General features: G+C 36.2%; 1 protein-coding gene across 1 annotated transcript in view; it reads left to right on the top strand.

The window, feature by feature from the left end:
* Positions 1-4,540, top strand: part of TRDN (triadin) — a 391,552-nt gene extending 387,012 nt beyond the window's left edge. Inside the window, exons 39-40 of the mRNA XM_042987108.1 lie at positions 743-778; positions 4,186-4,540. Coding sequence (XP_042843042.1) covers positions 743-778; positions 4,186-4,325 — 176 coding nt within the window. The 3' untranslated portion in view covers positions 4,326-4,540. The remainder of the gene's footprint in view (positions 1-742; positions 779-4,185) is intronic.
* The last annotated feature ends 13,061 nt before the right edge of the window (positions 4,541-17,601 follow it).

Here is a 17,601-nt window from a genome sequence, read left to right as displayed (position 1 = left end):
ACTACAGTAGAGAAATCCATGAGCCAGATGAGAAAAGGGACTAATACAGGACACCAGTCTGCTGACATTCTTTCATGGCAAAGATGATTATTAAAAACTTAAGTCCCTCAAACATTTAGAATTACTTTGGGGAGGCTGGCTGGCTCAGTCAGTTAGGCATATGACTTTGGCTCAGGTCATGATCTCATGGCTTGTGAGCCTGAGTCCTGTGTCGGGCTCTGTGCTGGCAGCTCAGAGCCTGGAGTTTGCTTCGGATTCTTGTCTCCCTCTCTCTGCACTCTGTCTCTCTGTCTCTCTTTCTCAAAAATAAATAAACCTTAAATTTTTTTTTAATTTAGAATTACTTTGAAATATTCATTATTTAGCCCACTCACTCTTACATGTTATAACTTTAAACATTAAAGACCTCTTCTAAGAAAAAGAATATGTGCATCTGCTAGCACTCACCCACCAACATCCAACACATCAGGACCAGTGTTCCTGTTTGAACAAGTACATATTGAACACCACATTCTTTTCTTCCACTGGCTCCTCTTCTGCTACTGGCTCTTAGCTATCAATTTTAGGGTGAGAGATTGAATAGAATCTGAATAAGAACCTAGAATATATTATAAAGAGGGAATTAGCTCCTGTGTCTTTCATATTGTGCAACCGTTTAGACATTTTTAGTCTAATAGCTACATATTTGTCTAATAGCTGTGAATGTACAAATTATTTACTTTCATATTTTTGTATACACCAGAAGCTGAAGATGTGTATTCCACAAAGAAGCAAAAAAGTAAGTTTATAATTACTTTAAAACTATGAAGTCATTCTATATTAAAGGTAGAAGTATAAGCCGGCACTTTAGACCCTTAAGAAGACCAGTATGAGAAGAAAAAGGTTTTTAGCACAGACATGATGAATAACATTAAAGTAGGTCATTTATATTTCAAAAATAAGCCCACCACTTTTTGTGTCAGGCAAGAGGCACGTATTTGGAAGAATTACAAAGTAATGACTGAAGTGGCATTTATCGCAGACCATTCTACACAGCTCTGATCCTGTGCACTCTCACTAAACTTGTGCTTCAATATGTGCTACTGTCTGCTTTATAATCAGACAGCTGAAGTGATATGCTGAACTTTCTTATATCAAAAAGAGAAAAAATGTAGAAATAAGACTCAGCAATTCAATTGCTTAGAAACTCGCTTCTTTTAAGATTGAAAGTTCTTTTTGGTTTTTCTAGATATGTGGCAGGCTCTTAATAGTCTTTGGATCATTGATTGTAGAATGCAATCAACATTCATGTGCAGTTACAAAATTCAATGTCCAAGATTCTCATCCTTCTGATATTTCCAAATTAGATATTTTCTTCAAATGGTAAAGTGATACATTTTGGATTCGCATTTGCATTACAGTCATTGCTGGACAGACTAAAAGAAGCAATGTTTGAAATAGGTATGACTGAAGTTCGTTTCACTTAATGCTTTTAAAGAATAGACATTTATCTGAAGAAATGAAATCAATAATGTTCTCTGGATTCTAACTGCTTCTTAAAGGTATTTCTGCAGGAAGTTACTAAAATGCCCACCGCAACAGCAAATGACTCCTACTCCGTATTAATACTTGATTCACTGAGCAAATATTAAGTGCCTACTACATTCCAAGCTCTGCTTCAGATGTTGAGGCAATTGCAGCAAATAAGACAGGGAGTCATTATAGCCCTTCATATAATCAGGTTTTGAGAAAAACAGTACTTTTCACTATTATTTCAAAAATCTATAAAGTCAATCTGGACATGTTTCTGGTTTAAACAGGAGTTTCCCAATTATTAACCTACTGGTAAAAATTTGTGGCTATGTCACATAAACAGTTGAAGTCTTTATTTTATAAATAAATATTAAAATATAATTCAAAAGAATAGGTGGATTGTATCAAAGTCAATTTCCTGTTTGGAATATTGTACTATAGTTTTGTAAAGATGTCACCATAGTGGGGAAACTGGGTGAAGGGTATATGGGAATAGCTCTGTATTATTTCTGACAACTGCAAACAACTCTATAATAATCTCAAAATAAAAAGTTTAATTAAAAACAAATGAGGGGCACCTGGGTGGCTCAGTTGGTTAAGCTTCCAGCTTCAGTTCAGGTCATGATCTCACAGTCTGTGAGTTCAAGCCCCACATCAGGCTCTGTGCTGACAGCTCAGAGCCTGGAGCCTGCTTTGGATTCTGTGTGGGTCTCTCTCTCTGCCCTTCTGCTATTCACACTCTGTCTCTCCCTGTCTCAAAAATAAATAAAAACATTTAAAAATATTAAAAAAATTAAAATAAACAAATGAATCGATTCAATATTTTTAACAAAAAACTCATCAAATATTTTAAGTTTGATTGGGGCATTTTCTGTAGAAAAACAATACTTCCTATTTCCATCTTACTATAAAATAGTTCTACAGTCTGATATTCCTGAGCCTTTTATATAAGCCTTAACATTTGCAGATGTAATGATATTTTCATTAACAGCCTATCAGCATCAATTAAGTAGATGCTCGGAAATGTGCCCATGTCTAGTACAGTTCAGCTGGAAGGTAACCTGTCCCTGCTGGACTCTTCTACTTTTAGCACTGATGCTGCCATTCATCTTAATGCAGTCCAGCTATTTTTTTTAATGTTTATTTATTTTTGAGAGAGAGCAGGGGAGGTGCAGAGAGAGGGGCGGGGCAGAGGATCTGAAGCAGGATCGGCATTGACAGCAGAGAGCCCAACCGAACAAACAGTGAGATCATGACCGGAGCCGAAATCAGTCACTCAACAGACTGAGCCACCCAGTTGTCCCAGTGCAGTCTAGCTTTATTGCCATCCTTGGCAGTGGCCCGTCAAAGCCCCAAGCACTTACAACCTTGGGAGTGGGGGCAGATTGTGTTACTGCCTGTCTTTAAAGCTACAACAGAAAAGAAAATAATTCTGGATAAGATGAAGGGGAAAAGAAAGAACAAAGTCAAGATTTCTCCAAACTACTTTCATCATTGAAAACCAGTGATTCAAGTCAGCTGACACCCAGGGAGATGAAATCAGAATAATTCCTTATTGCTTCCTTTAGCTGCTTAATACCCCTGCTTTGCTTCATTCTATTTCATAAGCCCAGATATGAATTTGGCCAGCTTCACCATATTCCACATAGCAGTCACTTCAACAGTCATTCTCTTTCTTGGCCATTGGCAAAAACTCTGTGGTTCATTAACAGAAGGCAAATAGATAAAATAGAAAACACTGAAGAGTCAGTAGGTGCCCATGATTGTTAGGAGAAGTTAGAATCACCATCTCTTAACAAAGCTGCTACCTGGGAGCATTGGGAGCTCATGCCCTTACCCACCACGCTGCACTGCCTTGCTTGGCTTTAGCACATTTTCTGTGTTGCTCTCTGCTCTGACAACAGAGCAGCTACCTGGACGCATTGTTGTAAAAAGTATTCCCCGGGTGCCTGGGTGGCTCAGTCGGTGAAGCATCCGGGCTCAGGTCATGATCTCGCGGTTGGTGAGTTCCAGCCCTGCTTAGGGCTCTGTGCTGACAGTTCAGAGCCTGGACCTTGTGTGTCTCCCTCTCTCTCTCTCCTCCTACCCCACTCATGCGCTGTCTCTCTCTCTCTAAAATAAACATAAATGTTAAACAAAATTTAAAAAACAGTAACTATGCCATCTCAGGAGAGTAAGGGCGAGTGGAAAGCCTCAAGACTCTAAGACCACAAGGCTCTCTGTGGTTTTATAAAAACATTAAAAGAAATAAGAAAAGTCAGTTATTTTTCATATAGATAAGCTCATGTTTTAAAATCTGTAACTATATAACATTTTTTCAGAGTACAGTGCACATCAATAGATTCCTATAATGTAAGTACTTTGACTTTCTATGCCAGATAATTTTTATTATCATTTGTTAAGGGATTATTATGTATCAGGAAAGATTTCAAGTGCTTCACCTATATTTACTGATTTAATTTCCACAACATTTCTATGAGGTTTTTGCTATCGTCTTGATTTTACATGTGAGGAATCTAAGACACAATGAGGTTTATTAACTTGATAGTTACTGTCAAGGCTATCTAGCTGAAGAACCCACGTCCACATACATTGTATTATCTGGCTGTGATTTACCTTTGTTCCTGCTCATGTTCTGCTTGTTTTAACAAATTATCATGCTCTCTTCCATAGGCCCCATTAGTTTCTTCCAATGTGTCTACTTGGATGGATACAATGGCTATGGATTTCAGTTTCCTGTCACTCCTGCGCATCATCCCGGAGAGAGCTCTGGCCAACGAAGTTCTCCAGGACAAAAGCAACAAGGACAATAGATACACATGCATGGCCCTTACAAGTGCTTTGAGACTTCGACGATAGGACCTATTGTTTGTCTGCAGTGGCGTAGGCAGTTAAAATCATGAATCTGGGGAGTTTCTCTGAAAATGTTTTACTCTCCTGCCTGGCCTAGAGAGAAAGGGTGGGCAAAAGGATTGAATGATAAGCAAACATGTTGAAAGATATGGCGCTCAAGAATCTGTTATTTGTGTTTGTTGCTAAGTGTGGATGCTTATATTTTCCTATTTCTATTCACTGTAGAGTTGCTTACAAATTAAAGTTTCCTTAATAACGATATTTTAAATATAACTGACACAATTACAAAATGGAATTCCTGATTTCAGTTAGATATATTCTTACATGAAAACACAGACTATGCTTTCAGTTTAAGGAGTACAGGAGCCTATACAAAAGCTACTCTTTATGATGTGGATCTCTAAACGCAATTTGCCCACTAAGTTGATGTTTAATAGTTTAGTTTTACTTATGTCTCTTTCTATTTTCGTTGTGGCAATGCTCTAAGAATGGGTAATAGTTGCACCAAAGAGTGCTGTAAGTTCCTTGTGATGCTCTTTTACACAGAATTCAAAATATCTCTGAACTTTGGACATGATAAAATGAGGTAGAAATGTCTGATAAACCTTCTCTCTCAGATTTGTCTTAAATTATAATTAGGACATTCACTCCAGTGGAAATATACCATCCAATTAGGCAGGTCTGGTGAATCATTTGTTTGACATAAAGGCAAATGAGATGTAGTATTTTCAGATTTCTCCAGACTATGTCCTAATGAAAATGTCACCTGGATGAAATTTTAGTTCAATCACTAAATTTGGGTGACAAATGCAAAGGCATTTCCTTTCACTTAAATAGGATCATTCTGTACAGTTAAATGGGTTTTCTTTCTCAAAAAAAAATATATATGTATATAAATGAATGTCATCAAAATTGAAGAACTATATCTTAACCATAAGTGCTTCATGAGATGTCTTACTTGTTTTTTAGTTAAGTGGTTATCAGCACCAATAGAACAAATGACAATTTTTAACTTACTTGATGATCACTGGGAATGACTATTATGGCTTTGTCATCTTTTTGTCTTCTGGTGATATGAACACTTATGTTCTTTACCACATTTTTCTATCAACTTTAAAAGTCATGCCACTGTGACCTTAATCGTGTTTACAGTTGCAACTCAACTTACGACAAATGAACTCAGGAAATAAATTAAGTTATCCTTTCTGGCATTATAATTACCCTCTGCTGAGGTAGCCAGAGCCAATACTAGCCAAGTGACTTATTTTCAACAACTATCAAGTTCTTTAAGTCTAATTTAGAACTCTGATTTACTAAAATATTAGGCTAGGGCATCAGTAACACATTCAGTATTAATAATGGATTTTCAGTGACTTTGGTGAAAAGAGTTGGTCTCAGGCACCTGCTGGTAGATCTAACTCACACCACAAAAGCCAACATTATAATGAACCAAGATTAATGACACTCTTTTGGGGGGACCTAGAGTGTATAACTTCAGGACTGACCAGATGGTATCATCTTGCAAAGCTTCTTCATGTAGCAATGGAAACTTGTGGAGGGGACAGTTGGTAAAGTTTATTGCTCAACTGCTCCTACGGCTTCTTCAATTTAATGAAGAAGGGAATAGAGAGCAAATATGACAGTTGTTTAGATTTCATAGAATGATTTATCCATTCTTTCATTCAATGACTATGTATTAAGTACTTACTCTTTCTAGGACACTATGTTAGGCACTGGACTATGTAAGAAAAATACCAAAAATAAATTCTGTTCCCAGTGCTATCTTGACACAATGTGTGCCCTTGGAAAATTTACTAAATATACTGTGCTTGTTTTCCTATGTATTAAATAGGGATTTCAAGACAAACAACCTGATACCTCACAGATGTACTGTGGACACTGACAACATATCTTAATATGAATATGATGTCAAAATAAATTTCTGAAATAATACTTTGGATGTAGCACTAATTTTTCCTCCGAGTGCTTTTCTACATTGCATCATTGCATCTTTCATTGTCATAAAAACTATTTAATAAAAAGTAAAATATGCCAATTTATTGTAATTGGAGTTTAAACAAACCAGTTAAGATGTAAACAATGTTAATAATAATTAAAGTTTATCTGCTTAAAGTTACAATGATGATAGCACTTCAAAAATACTAACTAAACTCTCATCTGTTTGTATGGTTCCATCAAATAAAGTGTTTCTAGTCCTTCAAGTTTGTGCTTTACATTTTAAAAGGAAAAGATAAATGGTTGGATTAAAAGTTTTTGTCTTTAATAGGGAACTCACAATTCATGTCATTTGGTCATAAATATGTAAGCATTTAATAATTGTTTTAGTTCTCCATTTTGTCCAAATGGTATGAGATACACACTCTCTCCCACACTTCACTTCTCTTAATAGATGAAGATCTGTAGAAAATTGATAATTATGGGGTACCTGGGTAGCTCATTAGGTTAAGTATCTGACTCTTGATTTCAGCTCAGGTCGTGATCTTACAGTTTGTGAGCTTGAGCCCCACATCAGGCTGTGCACTGACTGTGTGGAGCCTACCTGAGATTCTCTCTCTCTCTCTGCCCCTTCTCCTGCTCATGCTATATCTCTCTCTCAAAATAAATAAATAAACATTAAAAAACTAAAAGAAAATTGATAACTATGTAAGGTTTTTATTTATGTTTAGTTTTCATAAAATATGATAAATCATCATTCAAAAGGGACAAGTCTTTTTCAGAATAATTCCAATGAAAAGCACCTATATATTGATTCATTCTGGTATATCCCTGTAAAAACTCCTCATAGAAATTTTTGGAAATTAAAACTGTGTTTCCTTGAGTTATTATACTGGAAAAAGGCAAAGAGAATAATGAATGTTATTACTGATAGAAAACTCAGGGACCATCTAGTTCAATTGGCACATAGAGAAAAATAAACCTAATCCCTAGAGAAATGCATAAATTTGCTCAAAGTCACTGACTGCTTCAAAGCTTGGCCTAGAACATTGGTCTGCCGGTTCCTAAATGCTTTTAACTACATCCTCAGTGTGTTATTAGAAAACTTGGCTGATTTATCCAGCATCTCAAAATCCATTTTTTGAATTATAATCAGTGTCAGATATGTAACCCCATGTGGAAAGACTTGCTTTTTCCAACATGAGAGCTGTAAAGGACCTCAAGAGTGATTCACATTCACCTGCCTTAGAGATATAGAAAAGGAATTTCAGAGAGGTTAGGTGACATTCCAGGATCACATTGCTAGTTAGTAGCAAAACTAAACCAAAAACTCAAGGGTTCTATTTTCTAATCCACTGTGTATTCTCTACTCTGTGTGAATCCATATAATGTCTCCATCATTATAAGCTTACCTCTGTAATTTGCAAATTCATTACAGCATGGGAACTCAGCACAGCCTTCCAGAAAGCTGATGACAGAAAGCTTTCCAGACACCTGATGACATTTCTCTACTTCTTTCAGGCTTTTACTACTGCTACCCTGTGCCTTGTCCCCTTGTTAATCATGTATGCCCATAAAACATTTAGACGTTCTTGTAGATGTTTTCTCTTGCATATAAAACTAAATAGCTTTATTTTCCCATATCTGCAAAAACAGTCGCTGAAAGGCCCCAAATATGTACCCCAAATAAAAAGAAAACAAAGAACAACTGTCTTTATATTAATCACAACTCATCCAAAGATGTGAGTTAAAATAAAAATATATGTTTATCAAAACACACTTAGACTCTAAAGGAAAGCTCAGAATAAATAACGAAGTGAATTAGTGTTTATTAATATTAAGTCATACAATTTCCAGTAAGAAGTGCATGTTAGCAAACAGTAATAGCAAAGAAGGAAATCCTTGGTTTCTTACACAGCCACATTCAGTTCCTGGCCATGTGCACCTTGCAAGATTACCCATTCCTATATCCACGCTCCGTGGTAAACTTTTATCAAGAACTAACTGTTTGCATCAAGTCATTAGTGCTATTTTACTTGTTTTCCTTCTACATCCACATCTCTCTTTAAAAACTTAACAGCGGTATACTTGATGCCTCTGAGCAGAGTTGCCAGGCCAGATGTGTTTCCAGAATAAGTGTGCGGGGTAGAGCCCAATGGACTAGTGGCCTTCCGACCAGAGATGAGATTCTAACTCTAGGAGTACCTCTGGTCACTTATCTTCCCTGTCCCTCATTTTTTTTTAGCTCCAAATAAAATAAAAGTTCATGTGGCACAGGACATTCATCCTTGGTGAGGAAAGTATGGGGAAGCACTGTGTAAAGGAATATTATTGTTAACACCTTTCAAATTCCCTTCCAGTTTTGTTACTAAATGGTTCAGCTATGCCCGACACTGAAGACTGAGTGTTGCTAAATGGCATAAGCCAAAGCAGCAAATGAAAGTCAGACCTGCATAAGCCAAACACAAAAACGAGAATATTGCCATTGGCAAAAATAATTTTGCTTTAGAAAAATCCACAACCTTGTGTCATTTTTATGGAATTGCTATAAATCAATGGCAAAATGACTGAATGAGAACACACAAAGCTTGTAACATGTCTGTAAAAAAGTGGTACTCGGAATGGAAATCTGAGATGGAACACCAAGTGACTCATGAACCCCAATAGAGACACAGCCGTGGAATTGGAATTCAGTAGAAGGTATGAAGGTGTTTTAGCAATGTAAGTTAGTGAAGGCAGTGCCCAAATAAATGCCAAGTGTTTTATCTCAAAACAGTGTATGTCCTTGCTTGGGGAAGAAGCATCTCTCTTTCTCTGTGACATTCAGAACTCAATGACAAATCGTTTGTACATTTGTATATATTTGATGCCATTAGGGACAGTATTGGGATGATCTAAATGGAAGGTGCATTCTCTACAAAGAAGAGAATATTTTATAGAAAAGAAAAGACAACTCTGAATTCGAGCAATTTTGAGGAACAAATGTAGCAAATAAATAATTCAACTATTTTTATGTTTGAAACATGCATGCGTGAAAAAATATCTTTAAAATTGAGAATATATTAACCTTGTCCAAAGTCAAATGGTATTAAAGGTGTACATGGAAAGTGTCGTCTCATCCCATCCTTGTTGCCTCAGTTCCACATCCACTCCTTTACTTCTAGAAATGAATCACATTTATAGATTCTTATATGTCCATCCTATGCAAATTCAAATGAAAACAAACGTGTATTCTCATTTTGTTACTTCTCTTACACAAACATTGCATATCATAAACATCATCCTGCACCTTCCTTTCTTCACTTAACAATGTATCCTACATTATTTCTTTATTCTAGTACATACACAGCTTCCCTATTGATAAACATATATAGACAGCAGATATGAGAGCTTTTATTTCATGCACACTTCTCAAGTGGAGAGCTAGGTGCATTTATGAAGCCATCACCTAGGTCAACATATAGAACATTAATAGCCCTCCAGAAGTCTCATTCATGTCATACCCAGTCAGTACCCCTTGGATAACTACTACTCTAACTTCGACTACCAAGTAATTGTTCTGTTTTGACCTGTTATGAATGAGATCGTAAATTACATATTTTTGTGTCTAATATATATTCTGTGTAATTAAGACTACACAGGCCAGACTGACTCATTTTGTTGCATGTAGAAGTAGTTTATTCTTTTCATTGTTTTATAGTATTCAAGTTTGTGTATACTGAATCATTTATTTATATATTCTATTGTGGGTGGATATTTGCAATATCTCCAGTTCTCTTTCTTTATAAAGCACTACTATAGAAATTCTTGTTAGTTTTTCATACTGTATATATGTGTGCATGGGAAGGTGAAGGCCTTATATCTCAGAGGTGAATTATTGGCTGATAAAGTATGCAAATGTTCGTCTTTAGTGGATAATTCTTAACAATTTTCTACCTGTTTGTAACAATTTGCACTCCAACAACAGAGGACAGGATTTCCAAATTCTTACTAATGCTTGCTATTGACAGGTTTGTTAATTTTAACTTCTAGTGGGTATGTAGTCATATATCATTATTCTTATTCCTCATGATGTGACTTGTCAAAGCCCCCATAAGGTACAAAGCAGAAGTGAAGCTAGACCTGTCCTCATTGTACTTCCCTCTTTCTCTAGGATATTGACCTCTTGATACATAGCTGCTGCACCTGCTTTTTGATTTCTTTACATAAGGCTAAATTCATTAAAGAGGGATTTCTGACTCAAAAATATATGCATTTATAATTTGAAACGGAGAAATTGTTTCCAGATAAACTGTCTCTTGTTTATCACTCCTTCTGAAGGCTCAGTGTTGCTGAGAGCAACACTAAAATTCAGGATGAGACTATCTCTTTACGAAAATGAATGTTCACTGTTGGATTTTGAGATCTGCCAATGTTAGGCTCTTCTACAGTCTGATTCTTGCATGCACTGTTTGCGACTACCCAAACAGTGCAACAGTTTTTGTTGATCTCACTTATTTTGACTACGCTTAAATACAGTTTTGAGTTTCCATGTCTTTTAATTTGTTTTTTTTTCCAAGTTTTGCTGAAGATGCATGATTTTTGGATCTTTTTTTATTTGTTCATTTGTTTGGTTCTTTGTTGACCTATATAGTTTCCAGGAAGTAGCCAAAATTGGATGCCATATTTCTCTTAGAACCAGAATAGCATTAATTTCAAAAGATTTTTAAATTAAATATTTTTAAAACTAGAAAATAAACTGAATTAAATTGAAAGTTCTAAATGGCAGTACTCCATTGTTAATATCAATTTGCTAAGGTTTTGGATGACTGAAATACACAGACTTTTATAATTAGTAGTAACTTGTTTCTTTTCAAATAAAGGTTCAGTGTGGATGAGGAAGCTAAACATACTTTTTTGAACAATGGGGAAGAAATTTTCATTTGTAACTGTTACTTACAGAAATGTGATAATATTAGGTAAAGATTTTCTAATTGTCATTCTGAATAACAAAAATATGATATCTACATTTCAGATCTCTGGAGATAATACTAAATTTTAATTTCATTTTGAGATTTGAGCAATATGAGAAATATTTTAAAGAAATCAAAAGATCATGATTCACATCATTAACACTCACTCTCAGCTTTTCAATTGTACCTTTGATGTGAAATAGTCTTTAGTTCTCCTTAGTTCAAAAGAATATTTGCCTGAAATATATGATAAATCCCATTCATATTCCATTTTATTTAATTCTGTTAGAGCTTATAATCCCTGCCTAGTAAGAAAGAAATTTATCATATGCATATCTAAAATGACTTAGCTAGACTGCTTAGCCATGTAAAAGCTGTTCAAAAGGAAAAGGCTTAAAATAACTTTAATCCATGTTGTTGATATCCATCCTACTGAAATTTGCTATTATAAGTCCAATTTAAAAATGTATTTTTTACTTTTAACTACAAACTCTTAGCTAGTTGAGTGGGAATTGGTAAATGTCATTCATCTCATGGCTTATTTTCTATCACATTTTACTATAACACAATATTAAAACAAAAAAATAAATAAAGCATATTTAGTGTGATGATTATTTAGAGCACATTTTGAGAAATGATAAAAATTGTGCTTCAACATTTTATATGACATGGCATAAAATAGCATATTTTACGTGAAATGGAATGTTTCCTACAGAATATGAGACCACAACACAATTACATTTTCTGTAGTTTAGTTTCTGTGGTACTACCTTGAGTAAAGAGGTGGGCAACCCATTTGAAATGGAGAGAAAAATTTTGAAACACACTGAAAGATTTTTTTTTTCTTTGGTTACCGGGCCAATTCCTAGATGTATAAAGATATCTTTAAAGTATCTAAATCAAGCTAATAATCAAAAGTATAATGCTTTAGTTTACATTTAATGAGGACATAATTTCTTTATATAGGTATACCTAGGAGATACTCTGTTTCCAGACCACTGCAATAAAGTGAATATTGCAATAAAGTGTATCAGATGAATTTTTGGTTTCCTAAAGCATAGAAAAGTTATGTTTATACTATACTGTAGTCTATAAAGTATACAGTAGTAATACAAAAAACAATGTATATACATTAATTTAAAAATACTTTCTTGTTTAAAAAAATGCTAACGATCATCTGAGCTTTCAGGGAGTTGTAATCTTTTTTGATGGTGGAGGGTCTTGTCTCAAAGTTGATGGCTACTAACCGATCAGGGTGGGTGTTGCTGACGATTGAGGTAACTGTGGCAATTTCTTAAAATAAGATAGCAATGACGTTTGCTGCATTGATTTTCTTCCTTTACGAATTTCTCTACAGCATGAAATGCTGTTTGATAGCATTTTATCCATGGTAGAACTCCTTTCAAAATCGGCATCAATCCCTTCAAACCCTCATGATGTTTTATCAGCTAAGTTGATGTGGTATTCTAAATCCTTTGTTGTCATTTCAACAATCTTCACAGAATCTTCACTTCACTTAAGATTCCATTTTAAGAAAAATTTTTTTGCTCATTCATAAGAAACACCTCCTTATCTGTTCAAGTTTCATCATGAGATTGCAAGATTTCAGTTACATCTTCAGGGTCCACTTATAATTTTATTTCTTTTGCTATTTCCACCACATCTGCAGGTTACTTCCTCCACTGAAGTCTTAAACCTCTTTAAGTCATCCATGAGGGTTTAAATAAAGTTTTTCCAAACTTCTGTTGATGTTATTTTTACCTTTTTCCATGACACATGAATGTTCTTAGTGACATCTACAACTATGAATACTTTCCAAAAGTTTTCAATTTACTTTGTCCAGATCCATCACAGGAATTACTATCTATGGCAGCTATAGCCTTCCAAAATGTATATCTTAAATAAGACTTGAAAGTTAAAATGGCTCCTTGATACATGGACTGCAGAATAGATTATGTGTCAGTGGGCATGAAAATAACATGAATATCATTGTACATCTATATCAGACCTATTGGGTGACCAGAAAATTTGTCAATAAGCAGTAATATTTTGAAAGGAATCGTTTTTCTGAAAAATAGTTCCCAAGAGCAGGCTTCACAAATTTAGTAAATCATGTAAACAGATGTAATGTTATCCAGGCTTTACAAAGCACAGGCAGAGTAGATTTAGCATAATTACAAAGGGCCCTAGGATTTCAGAATGGTAAATAAACATTAGTTTAAACTTAAAATCACCAACTGCATTAACATCTAACAAGAGAGTAAACCTGTCCTTTGAAGATTGGAAATCGAGCATTGACTTCTCTCTAGCTATGAAATTCCTACAGAGCATCTGGGTGACTCAGTTGGTTAAGTATCTGACTCTTGATTTCAGCTCAGGTCATGATCTCTTCGTTGTGGGATTGAGCTCCACGTTGGGCTCCATGCTAAGCATGGAGCCTGCTTAGGATTCTCTCTCTCTCTCTCTCTCTCTCTCTCTCTGCCCCTCCCTTGCTCATACTTGCTCTCTATGAAAGAAAAATACTTGCTCATACTTTCTCTCTATCAAAAGATAAATAAACATTTATCTGTCTGTTTTTGTGCCAGTACCATACTATCTTGATGATTACAGTTTTGTAATACAGCTTGAAGTCTGAAATTGTGATGCTTCCAGTTTTGGTTTTCTTTTTCAACATTACTTTGGCTATTCAGGATCTATTCTGGCTCCATACAAATTTTAGGATTGTTTGTTCTAGTTCAGTGAAGAATGTTGGTGCTATTTGGATAGGGATTAACTGAATGCATAGATTGCTTTGGGTAGTACAGACATTTTAACAGTATTTGTTTTTCCAATCCATGAGAATGGAATGTTTTTCCATTTCTATGTATCTTCTTCAATTTCTTTCATAAGTTTTCTATCGTTTTCAGGGTACAGATCTTTTACCCCTATAGTTAAGTTTATTCCTATGTATCTTATGGGTTTTAGTGCAATTTTAAATGGAATTAATTCCCTGATTTCTCTTTCTGCTGCTTCATTTATGGTATATAGAAATGCAACTGATTTCTGTACATTGATTTTATATTCTGCGATATTGATGAATTCTTGTATTATCGCTTCTCGGCCTTTTGGCTAAGATCAAGTGTGATGAATTCTTGTATCAGTTCCAGCAGTTTTTGGTGGAGTCTTTCAGGTGTTCCATGTAGAGTATCATGTCAACTGTGAAGAGTGAACAGAATAGAGAAACAAGAAATGGACCCACAAATGTATGCCCAACTAATCCACAACAAAGCAAGAAGGAGTATCCAATGGGGAGTCAGGGCCCAAATGGCAGAATAGCTTGGAAGTATTTTTTGCATCTCTCATCCCTGAAATGCAGCCAGATCAACACTAAACCATCCTGCACACCTAGAAAACTGGTTTGAGGATTAACACAAAAATATGCACAACCACAGAACTCAGCAGATACATGGGGCAGAGAGGTGAACTGAGGAAGAGAGAAGTTGCAGAGGGGAGGGAACTGTTTTTGCATGCGGGGAGAGGATGGAGATGGGGGAAGAGTATGGGAAAAGCACACTGCAACAAAAACATCTGGAGAGAAAGTGGAAAAGTGGAAACAGCCACAGGGACTGAACTAAAAAGGAAGAAAGGAGAAAGGAGAGGGTTTAAATTCCATTAAGACTCTATAAACATGGGGAGAGCAGAGTTTGAAACCCGTAGCTCGATACCTGGTGGTGCTCTGGTGGGAAGGGTGAATCCCCAGCAGCAAAGAGCAAGGTCTGAGGGGTCCTGAGGGCCACACAGGGAACAGTGGTTTCCCTGCTGGGAGGACATTTGATAGAGGCTGTGTGGCCTCCCCACAGGCAAAGGTCCCAGGGGACCCTAGAGAACAACCACATTCACTGGTGTTGGAACAAGGACGTTAAGGGTGAAGCCTGGAGCCAGATGCGTGTTGTGATTTGCCATAATCCCTGAAACCCTGCTGCTACACGATCACACAAACTTTTTCTGGGGCAGACTGGCATCTCGCCACAGTCTCTGGGCATTGGGAGCAGCACAGTCTCTTGAACATTCCTGGGGGTGGGCCAACACACAGTCATTGCTCAGCAAGACCCTCCCCCAGAGGGTCTGAGCAGGTCAAAGCCACAGTCCCTCCTAAGTGAGGGGTTGGGAAACACAGCCTTATCTGAAATAAAACTCAAAACTCAAATAAAACCTGACAGCCTGACATTTTGGTCACAGACAGTGTAGAAGCGAGGAGTGGACAGAAGCTGGAGATAAAGTAGGGGTGCTTGATTGTCAATCAGGGAGAGCACAGAGTGGAGAAGATATTTGCAAATGACACATCAGATAAAGGGTTAGTATCTGAAATCTATATAGAACTTATCAAACTCAACACCCAAAAAACAAATAATCCAGTGAAGAAATGGGCAAAAGACATGAATAGACATTCTTCCAAAGAGACATCCAGATGGCTAACAAACACATGGAAAAATGCTCAACATCACTGATGATCAGGCAAATACAAATCAAAACCACAATGGGATACCACCTCACACATGTCAGAATGGCTAACATTAACAACTCAAGCAACAACAGATGTTGGCGAGGATACAGAGAAAGAGGATCTCTTGCACTGCTGGTGGGAGTGCAAACTGGTGCAGCCACTTTGGGGAACAGTATGGAGTTTTCTCAAAAAATTAAAAATAGAACTACCCTACAACCCAGCAGTTGCACTACTAGGTATTTGTCCAATGGGTACAGGTGTGCTGTTTCAAAGGGGTACATGTACCCCAAGGTTTATAGCCGCACTATTGACAATAACCAAAGTATGGATAGAGCCCAAATGTCCATCGGTGGATGAATGGATAAAGAAGACGTCGTATATACATACAATGGAGCATTACTTGGCAATCAAAAAGAATGAAATCTTCCCATTTGCAACTACGTGAATGGAACTGGAGGGTATTATGCTAAGCCAAATTAGTCAGTGAAAGACAAATATCATATGACTTCACTCATATGAGGAATTTAAGATACAAAACAGATGAACAAAAGGGAAGGGAGCAAAAATAATATAAAAACAGGGAGGGGGACAAAACATAAGAGACTCTTAAATATAGAGAACCAACAGGGTTGCTGGAGGTGTTGTGGAAGGGGGGGATGGGCTACCTGGGTAAGGGGCATTAAGGAATCTACTCCTGAAATCATTGTTGCACTCTATGGTAACTAAATTGGATGTAAATTTTAAAAATAATTAATTAATTATTTTTAAAAAACAAAGAAAGAGTATCCAATGGAAAAAATAGTCTCTTCAGCAAATGGTGCTGGGAAAACTGGACAGTGATATGCAGAAGAATGAAACTGGACCACTTTCTTATACTGTACACAAAAATAAGTTCAAAAAGGATGAAAGACCTAAATGTGAAATAGGGAACCATCAAAATTCTAGAGGAGAAAACAGACAGCAACCTCTTTGAACTCAGCCACTGCAACTTCTTACTAGCCATGTCTCTGGAAGCAAGGGAAACAAAAGCAAAAATGAATTATTGGGACCTCTTCAAGATAAAGTTTCTGCACTGCAAAAGAAACAATCAACAAAACTAAAAGGCAGTATACAGAATGGAGAAGATATGTGTAAATGCCACATCAGATAAAGGGCTGGTATATAAAATCTATAAAGAACGTATCAAACTCAACACCCAAAAAACAAATAATCCAGTGAAAAAATGGGCAGAAAACATGAATGGACACTTTTCCAAAGAAGATATCCAGATGGCTAACAGACACATGGAAAAATGCTCAACGTCACTCATCATCAGAGAAATACATATCAAAACCACAATGAGATACCACCTCACACCTGTCACAATGGCTAAAATTAACAACTCAGGAAACAACAAATATTGGTGAAGATATGGAGAAAGGGAAATCTTCCACTGTTGAAGGGAATGCAAACTTGTGCAGCCACTCTAAAGAACAGGATGGAGGTTCCTCAAAAAATTAAAAATAGAACTACCTTATGACCCAGAAATTGCACTACAAGGTATTTATCCAAAGGATACAAAACTGCTTATATGAAGGAGCACATACACCCCAATGTTCAGCAGTGCTATCAACAATAGCCAAATTATGGAAAGGGCCCAAATGTCCATCGACTGATGAATGACTACAGAAGATGTGGTGTATATATATATATATATATATATGCAATGGAATATTACTCAGTAATCAAAAAGAATATCTTGCCATTTACAACCACGTGGCTGGAATTAGAGTGTATTATGCTAAACAAAGTAAGTCAGTCAGAGAAAGATAAATTTCATGTAATTGCACTCATATGTGGAATTTA

This window comes from Panthera tigris, chromosome B2 (assembly GCF_018350195.1).
Source record: "Panthera tigris isolate Pti1 chromosome B2, P.tigris_Pti1_mat1.1, whole genome shotgun sequence".
NCBI lineage: Eukaryota > Metazoa > Chordata > Mammalia > Carnivora > Felidae > Panthera > Panthera tigris.
This window is presented reverse-complemented; position numbering and strand designations above follow the sequence as displayed.